At 32.4% G+C, this 9,248-nt stretch overlaps 3 protein-coding genes across 3 annotated transcripts; 2 read left to right on the top strand and 1 right to left on the bottom strand.

Moving 5' to 3' along the window:
• Positions 1–1,041: 1,041 nt before the first annotated feature.
• LOC124945710 (probable cytokinin riboside 5'-monophosphate phosphoribohydrolase LOGL10) lies at positions 1,042–2,783 on the top strand. Its single transcript, XM_047486190.1, has 7 exons — positions 1,042–1,397; positions 1,502–1,599; positions 1,691–1,721; positions 1,792–1,891; positions 1,963–2,033; positions 2,119–2,262; positions 2,447–2,783. Exons 1-7 carry the CDS (start codon positions 1,272–1,274, stop codon positions 2,567–2,569), a joined length of 693 nt encoding a protein of 230 aa, XP_047342146.1. The 5' UTR covers positions 1,042–1,271; the 3' UTR covers positions 2,570–2,783.
• A 797-nt stretch (positions 2,784–3,580) lies between these two features.
• On the bottom strand, positions 3,581–6,817 carry LOC124944543 (tRNA-dihydrouridine(20/20a) synthase-like). Its single transcript, XM_047484823.1, has 12 exons — positions 6,491–6,817; positions 6,287–6,413; positions 6,087–6,214; positions 5,926–5,995; positions 5,738–5,840; positions 5,535–5,652; positions 5,387–5,468; positions 4,459–4,520; positions 4,306–4,378; positions 4,138–4,218; positions 3,995–4,075; positions 3,581–3,910 (listed from the first exon to the last, which is right to left on the bottom strand). Exons 1-12 carry the CDS (start codon positions 6,697–6,699, stop codon positions 3,743–3,745), a joined length of 1,302 nt encoding a protein of 433 aa, XP_047340779.1. The 5' UTR covers positions 6,700–6,817; the 3' UTR covers positions 3,581–3,742.
• Positions 6,818–6,890: 73 nt separating this feature from the next.
• Positions 6,891–8,619, top strand: LOC124944544 (protein TAB2 homolog, chloroplastic). Its single transcript, XM_047484824.1, has 5 exons — positions 6,891–7,462; positions 7,531–7,600; positions 7,676–7,847; positions 7,924–8,067; positions 8,183–8,619. Exons 1-5 carry the CDS (start codon positions 6,957–6,959, stop codon positions 8,440–8,442), a joined length of 1,152 nt encoding a protein of 383 aa, XP_047340780.1. The 5' UTR covers positions 6,891–6,956; the 3' UTR covers positions 8,443–8,619.
• Positions 8,620–9,248: the final 629 nt, after the last annotated feature.

Consider the following 9,248-nt stretch of genomic DNA (forward strand, 5'->3'; position numbering starts at 1 on the left):
TGAATTGTCAGGTTTATCTGGTCCAAAATAAATAGATACTTACAAATTAACAATTTAAAAAAGAAGCTCTATTAATTTAGCACTAAATCAAATAAGTTTGTTACAATTTTTTTATATAAATATATATTTACTAAAACAATTAATTTGAATGTTATCCAATGTACTTACACAATTAATGAATAAACTAAAATAAACTAACCCTAAGATTAAGTCTATAAAGCTTTCAGAGCTATTGGGAATATTCTCCAATAACTAGTCATTCAATCATTCATCCATTAATATCACTATTTAAATCATTAACAAAATTATTAAATTTATCTTATATTTTTATTAAAAATACATATTTATACCCTTAGGCCTTTTAAATAATTTAGAATTATTTAAAATTAATCTCAAATAACTATTATTTAGTAGTTATCATATTATTTAAAAAAATACTAAAAAATTAAAATAACTATATCATATATACCTAACATAATTTTTACTCATAAGCTAATTTTTAATAACATAAGAATTTTTAAAAATAATCTCAAATAACTAGTCACTCCAATAAGAATTTTCACCTAAATAATTCAAAGTAATTTAAATTAAACAAAATAATTTAAATTTAATTTACTGTTTATCCAAATATTAACAAGGTTTAGGTTTGTACTATTGTTTTTTTCTTAAATTCAACCACAATCTAATATTATTTAATCCATTATTATATTAATCACACTACATATTTAATTTATTAATTAAAATTTTTAAAAAAATTATTTCTTTTTTAAAATATATATATTTTATCATTATATATTAATATTTTAAAATATTTTTACCTAAAAAAAATTCAAAAATTCAAAATCACCACAAACTTACTTTATTTTTCAACTAGTTTAATATTTATTTATTTATTTATTGGTATGGAAGAAAAAGAGAGGATAAAAGTAGTATAACAAAAGCATTGGTCAGATGGCCACAAAAGGAAAGACAATGATGTGGGGGGCTTCCCTTTCAATTCCAAGAAAAGTTCTTTCTCCACTTGTATTTTTTTAATTATTCTTTTTTTCCAAAGAGAGAGAGAGAGAGAGAGTAAGATGGTTGTAAATTGTGATGATAAAAGATGGGGTCTTGAATCCTACATACATATGTTGGGCTTCTCTCCAACACATAAAAGTACCAATTGTTCAACCAGACAAACAAGGGTGTTAATTAATTCTTCTAATTGAGATCGAGATCAAGATATATATATTCAAAATCAACTCTTTTGTCTCCTAATTGTGCTCCAGAAAATGGAACCAATCAAAGATCAATATCCAAGTAGAAGAAAGTTCAAGAGGATTTGTGTCTTTTGTGGGAGCAGACCTGGTTCTAAACCTGCATTTGCTCATGCAGCCCTTCAACTTGGCAAACAGCTGGTAAAAAATCATTCAAAATCTCTTTATATATATATATATATATATATATATATACATATTCAAAATCTGATTATTTGAAATGGGTTTTGTGCTAATTTTGTTAGGTTAAGAGAAATATTGATTTGGTGTATGGAGGAGGAAGTATTGGTTTAATGGGTTTGATCTCTAAAACTGTTGCAGATGGAGGTTGCCATGTTCTTGGGTACATTTATTTAAACTTTTTTTTATTTCTCAGTGATAATATCAATTATTGGCTTCCTGACTTTAATTAATTAATACATATCATTATGTAGAGTGATTCCAAGAGCTCTTTTGCCACATGAGGTAATTTAATTAATTAATCAATTGCATATCTTAAATCATTTAGGATTATAAAACCTCAACCCATATACAGGTTTCAGGAGAAACTATAGGAGAAGTGAAAATAGTTTCTGATATGCATGAAAGGAAGTCAGAAATGGCTAAACATGCGGAAGCATTCATTGCACTTCCAGGTATAATAATACTTAAAAAATTTATTTTAATTATAAAATCTTGATTCTTGAATTAATTCAATATACTTTAGGTGGTTATGGGACAATGGAAGAATTATTGGAGACTATAACATGGGCTCAGTTAGGGATCCATGAAAAGCCAGTATGTTTTATTTCATTTAGAAATATATATTATTGATTCTTAATTACTTCTTGATCTAATGGTTATTAAACTTAATTGGATTAAGGTGGGTCTACTAAACGTTGATGGGTATTACAACAACTTGCTTGCATTGTTTGATAAAGGAGTAGAAGAAGGGTTTATTGAAGATTCAGCAAGAAAAATTGTTCTTCATGCAGATACACCTCAAGAACTGCTTAACAAAATGGAGGTACATATAACTGTAAACATGAACCCTTCTTTTAAAAGGAAGAGCTAGCTTTGTTTGGAATCTGATTCATTAGAGAATTAAGTTTAAAATGGAATCTTTAATTTGTTAAGAAAATGAAGATTATATAAGCTGATGAATTATTGGAGGGTGACAAATGAGAGATCATATATGTATGTGGGTGCAGGAGTACGTGGCAGTTCATGATAGGGTTGCGACCAGACAAAGCTGGGAAGTGGGCCAAGAAGAAATCACAAGCACTAGTACTACAACTATTACTGAGGAGGACCCCAAAATTCTTAAGTCCTAATTGTAAATATTTACTATCCCCAAGTTATCTGATGTAAAGATGTTGTTGTTTTGTTGTTGATTATCTAATTAATTGAATTCCATCATAATGTATATATATTCTAAATTAAAAGGTAGCCAAAATCTACTAGCTTCCATTCTTCTCTAGATATTCAAACATATGTGGGGACAATGCAAAGATTCCATATGATCTTAATCATTATTTCTTTCTTTTTTATGCAGTTTCCACTCAAACCCAATTACTATATTTTCCATCTTTATGACCAGTACAAGTTAGGTTGATTTTTTGAAACTATCATAGAAATGAAAGACCTAAAAGTTAGTTCTTTATGATCAGTACAAGTTAGGTTGTTCTAATGGGAATCCAAAAAGTTGGTTGTTTAGTAAAATCTTATCTATGAAGAAGAAGCAAAAAAAGATAGATTTTTAAAGTTGATGACAATTATTATTGGGTTTTTCTTCATTTGGGAGAACTAGTGGGGGCAATTTGCTGACTAGATGGTGACGTGTGCAGGTGAGTATTTGGATTTAGGGTTGATGGTTGGGATCATTGGACCCCAACTTTCCCATCCCACACTTTTGTAGCTTAGTGGACATTTCAACTCTGGTATTTCTTTTTCTTTTTCTATGTTTAAAAATAATCAAATTATTTTGATTGTATCAATATAGATTATAGACTACATAACAGCTAGTGTTGTTTCAGTTAAGTTCAACAAATACAATTTGCTCTGAAAAACCAGTCTTGGACAATTCATTATAACTGTCATGTCTGAAATATAACCTATTAGGATTTTTCTCAAGAATTCAACTAATTCTCCATCAGCTAAAATAATCTGTGGAGAAACTAAGTAACAAAACGCCCACAAAATCCATACATAGAGCCAAGACCATTGTGTTTTCGGCGGTTTGTGTCAGCTCAGTTACAATAAATTGAAATTCTAAAAGATGACAAAATCAATTCTATCACCCAGACTTCATATTATTGTTAGTTTGGCCATTTCAAACATTGGTCTAAAGAACAAAGATGATTTTATTGTCATTCATTGCTCAGCACAAAATACATTAATAATAAATACCCATTTCCAAATAGTCTACTGATGATCATGAGCTATTTTCTCACGAGAAACTCTAACTGCTTGTAATTACAGTTTTCTAGAATTCAAAAGTAATCCAATTAAGCATACAGAAGTTCTTGTTCTCTTTCTATAACATACGGAGATGGAAGAACATTTATCGCCTTTGAAAAAGTATCTACACTGCCAGCTGGGGCCTCGCCAATTGGTGAATCCAAAACCGACTCTGGAATAGCTACTATAGTCTCCTCAATAAATGATTTGAATGTCTGTATATATGAACAAAAGATTTAAAATAAGGATTTCAGCATTTCCTAATGACAAAAATAAAATGTTGCAGCTGTAATTGATACCGTGCAATGTTTGAAAGCAGCGTCAGCTTTCCGCTTCCATAAGCCATTCCCGGGCTCAGAATGGAAAAGTCCAAGAAGAGGCTGTAAATATCAACGATTATAGAGTTTTTTTTTTTGCTGCGAAAATAAAATATCCAACCAACCTTGACAACATCCCGAAGGGTTGGTTTATGTCCATATTTGCCTATAACAGAATCTGCATATACTCCATACTTTTCCAGAACCTGAATTGCAACTAAGAAGTTAACCAATGGTCTCCTCCTAGGTTGGATAAGTCGGAAAAAAACAATGTAAAATTGAAGAAACCTGACCTGACGTCGTGTAATGTTAGAGGGAGATGCACCATAAACTGCAGTATCAACATGTCCCAAGACATACCAAGGGCTGCCAAGAGACAACTAACAAAATGTTACAATCTATGAAAAACAAAAACATTGACATCAGAAAGGACAAAGCAGATGTACTTGTTATAAGCTGCACGTCCAATCATAACTCCATGAGCTCCTTCGTGTAAGGCTGCATTCACCTGCACCCGAATATGGTAAAAGTGATACGGGAAGTGAATATGAGAGAGTATTAAGGATGAAACTTATGATGTATATTTTTTCGTTTTGAAAATGAGAACTGGGCATGTTCAACATCTCATTAAAAATTCTGCAATCCATTTTTATTATTAATACAAGGTTTAAAAAGGAAATGGAATCAGTGGGAGAACATATTGTCAAGTTGTAATTTCCAAATGTGTAGAACATATTGCATCCGTAGAACAATTGGTCCTCAAGTTTAAATGTGATAATAATCTGTCTCGGGTTTGTCATTGCATAGCATGGTTTGTCTTTCTACATTTGGACTGAAATTTGGTATATAGATTATAGGGTCTCAAATCTCAATCACCTATTGCACCGCTTTGGAAGTCAAGAAATTTGTCCAACAATAGAAGAATTTCAGTCGATTTTTGGAATTCCATATGGAGAAGGGTTGCCCCATTTGTGGATGATATGTTCATTGGTGATGACATAGGTTTTAAGGGAATAGGTTGAATTTTGGGTGGTTTGCACATCTGTGATAAAATTACAATACACCAGAAAACTATCCCCAATTGCAAACACTTCTTTTTGACGGATATCTCATGTGGATGTCCTCACGTTTGAAAACAGAAATCAGTTGGACACATAATAAAGAATTTATCAGTGGTTTCTCATCTGAATTTGGATTCAGATCAAGAAACATAAAGCGTTTCCAAATATATATATTTCATATTGTTAGTACTAAACTTGAGTCGTAGCTCATGAACTTACGTAGTTTTCTTTTTTTTTGAAAATGGTCAACTCATGAACTTACATAGTAATTTTGACAGCACGAATTCAAATGAATAGTCAAAATCAGAAGTACCTCATCAACACCATTTATGCCTCCATTAATGGTAAACCTCAGTTCTGGGAAGTCACGCAGTAGACCATAGAAGTATTCATATCTGCATAGTTATTATTGTAAGCTAACAAAACTACATTGAACCAATTCACAGAGCAAAACAACGTACTTGAGTGGAGGTATTTTTCGATTATCAGCAGGACTGATGCCATTGAGTAATGCTTTTCTTGAATGTATAACGAAATGCTTGGTTGGTGATCCAGAAGAAACCTTGTAAATAAAATTACCTTCAAAAGCAATTGCAGATTTTAAATTTTTAGAAGTTTATGTTAAATGAATATTGTAAAGAATATGAAAATAGATCACCCTTACAAAGCTCATCATAGGAATCATTAGCATCAACCCCAATCCGGCACTTGACACTCACAGGAACATTCGACTTCGAAGCAATCACTGACATAGCCTCGGCAACAAACTTCCCTTATAAACAAAAGAGATTTAACCATCAGGAAAATTGATTAACAAACAGAATATACAAAGAATCATAAAAGAATCAAAACCTTCGGATCAAGCATCAGACTCACACCAAAGCAACCATGCCCTGCCACCTTTGGACTAGGGCATCCACAGCTGAACAGGAAGGATTCAATTCGATTCACTTATCAGAGTAAAAAACAAACTACTTATGATATTGAAGAAAAAACAGTAGGGATAATTTTACTTCAGGTTAATCTCATCATAGCCATATTCAGCTGCTAGCTGAGTTGCTTTTGACAGACTATCAATATTACTTCCACCAATCTGAAGCACAATAGGGTTTTGCTCAGGATAATATGCCAAGAATCTGTCCTGCGACAAATTCAAACCAATTTCAGGAAATCAGACCAGATCTCTAATGGAAGTGAAAGAGATTGAAAATACCAAATTATCCTTCTGATGAACAATTGTATCTGCAGCAATCATTTCCGTGTACAGCCAAGCATGCTTGGAGATAATCCGAGCGAGAGTTCTGTAATGGTTATCTGTCCAATCCATCATTGGAGCAACACTAGAGAAAAACAACTAGTTTAGAATCAACAATCATCATAAAACTTATAAACAATCAAAATCTTGAATCATATTCACCTGAAATAAGGAGGAAGAAACCGAGGAGCAAAGATTGGAGTTTTAATATCAAGTAGATGGTTCTGATTGTAAGCAAATAAGTTCTTGGGTTTAAACGGGTCTTTTCCATGAAGTCTACTGGTTGGAAATCTACATTTGTTTTTCAGCACAATCGATTGAAGAGGAGGAGCAATAGAAGCGAATAAAGTGTGCCCACCAGACTTCATCATCGTTTAGTACTAAGCTTGAATTCGCTCGCTCCAAATCTTGAAATGGATGCGTATTTTCTGACCCTTCAACTTTGCGGCTCCGTCGTCTCTCTTAAGTCTTATCTTTTTCAAGTTTAATCACTTTTAACATATAAATATATTTTATTATGAAATAATACAATAAACCCATATAAATTCTGCGGTGGGAATTGGGAACCTTCGAAAACTCTTATCAACATTCCTCAAAGGAACACGAAAGAAGAGAGTTCTGCCTTTCAATGGCTACTCTCAGTTTTAGCCCCGCCAAAATCAGAACTCATTCCTTCCAATCTCACAAACCCATTTCCAAATTCTCTCTCCCTTCCAAACTCAACCAAACCCCATCTCTCTTTTACTCTCACCTCTCCTTAAAAACATTCAAGACTCTACATTTTCGAAACAATTCGATCTCCGATGTCTCATCTCCTCCTGAAACAGAGACTGTACCTGAACAGGATGAACAGGATGAAGAAGACAACGACCCAACAGCGGAACTCTGTTATCTCGACCCGGAAATCGATCCGGAGAGCATTTTGGAGTGGGAGCTAGATTTCTGTTCGAGACCCATTCTTGATATAAGAGGAAAGAAGATTTGGGAGCTTGTCGTGTGTGATGACTCTCTTTCTCTTCAATATACCAAGTATTTTCCTAACAATGTCATCAACAGTATTACCTTGAGAGACGCTATAGCTTCAATCAGTGATGAACTGGGTTTACCTTTGCCTGAAAAAATTCGATTCTTCAGGTTGGTTTTTTCTTACCAATTGCATTGATTTCCCCCCACCCTTTGATTATTACTTGTTGGGTTTGTAGATCTCAGATGCAGACGATCATCACAAAAGCTTGTAATGAGCTTAGTATAAAATATATTCCTAGTAAAAGAGTGAGTGTTCATATATCCCTTTTTTTACATATTCAATTGTAGTTTGAAAGATGATCCGGTTAATTTCATGTCCAGTGTCTATCACTTCTGTTATGGCTTGATGAACGCTACGAAACTGTATATAAGCGTCATCCTGGATTTCAAAAGGGAACTAAACCTCTTCTACCATTAGACAATCCTTTCCCAATGGAACTACCAGACAATCTGTTTGGAGAGAAATGGGCTTTTGTTCAACTCCCATTTTCAGGTATTAGTACTACAATATGAGATTGATTCTTCTTTACGTTTTACTTACCAAATCATTTTTGTTATATTAATCTCAGCTGTTAAAGAGGAGATCTCATCACTGCAGACAACATTTAATTTCGGTGCAAGTCTAGATTTGGATCTTCTGGGGATTGAAATAGATGACAAGACTCTTATTCCTGGTTTGTCTGTCGCTACTTCGCGAGCAAAACCCTTAGCAGGTATTCTGGATCTAGTATGAGATTATGTATGAGATTGATTCATACATTTATACAAATTCAAACATAAATCTTCAATGGATATGCAAATGAACTTGTTTTTTGTGGGTATGGGCAGCTTGGATGAATGGATTAGAAGTGTGTTCAATAGAAGCGGATACAAATCGTGCTAGTTTGATATTATCAGTGGGGATTTCAACCCGATATGTTTATGCAACATACAATAAAACAGAAGTCACTACCAATGAAGCTGAAGCTTGGGAAGCTGCAAAGAAAGCATGTGGAGGTCTTCATTTCCTTGCTATTCAAGAAAGCTTGGATTCAGATGACTGTCTTGGATTTTGGCTTCTCCTAGACTTGCCTCCTCCACCAGTATAAGTAGAACTTGTATCAAAATTCAAAACCGAAAAACCGTAATAATAGTAGTGGCTTTGGATGGGCAAGTAGGTATTATTGTAACATCATGGTTCTTTTTTTCAAGGAAACTTGTCAAATGGATGTGTAATCTGTGTAATGTTTCAGATATTTTCAAGGTTAAATTAATGATTTATTTTGTAAAATATAACTATTGTCATTGTCATTTCCTGTATCTTCTCCCAAAGTTTTTTTTGAAAAAAAAAAACTCATTTGAAAATAATCTAAGGAGATTTTATATATGAGTTTGAATGAGAAAAATGATAAATTTATGAATATATGTCTTAAGTTTAATTTATAAATCAAGGAAATTTAGATGGTTAGGTATAGCTTATTTAAATAAGCATAAATCAAAAACATTTTGGTATCCTTCTATATTTTTTTTTATCACAATTTATTAACTAAAATATTTTTTTATTTTATTATTATAAATCAATAATTTTATTTTATTATTATAAATCAGTACATTTAAGTATTTTTTTACTAAAAACAAATCATTAGACGTAATCGGGTTTTAAATTCCCAGAAACTTCACGATTATATAGCCAAAGGGTATAGGCTGCATCTAAAATCACAAGCACCGCTAATGTGGCTACTAAGCTATTTCTTTGGAAAACTCCTAAGATAAGAAATTCCCCAATAAAGCTGCTAGTACCAGGTAAACTCATATTGGCCAATGTTAGATTAAATTAATCTAGGACATTTAATATAATAATTTTATCGGGTTTTAACAATTTAGCTTAAATAATCAAAAAAGAAGAAATTGTTAG

This window comes from Impatiens glandulifera, chromosome 7 (genome assembly GCF_907164915.1).
Source record: "Impatiens glandulifera chromosome 7, dImpGla2.1, whole genome shotgun sequence".
Taxonomy (NCBI): Eukaryota; Viridiplantae; Streptophyta; class Magnoliopsida; order Ericales; family Balsaminaceae; genus Impatiens; species Impatiens glandulifera.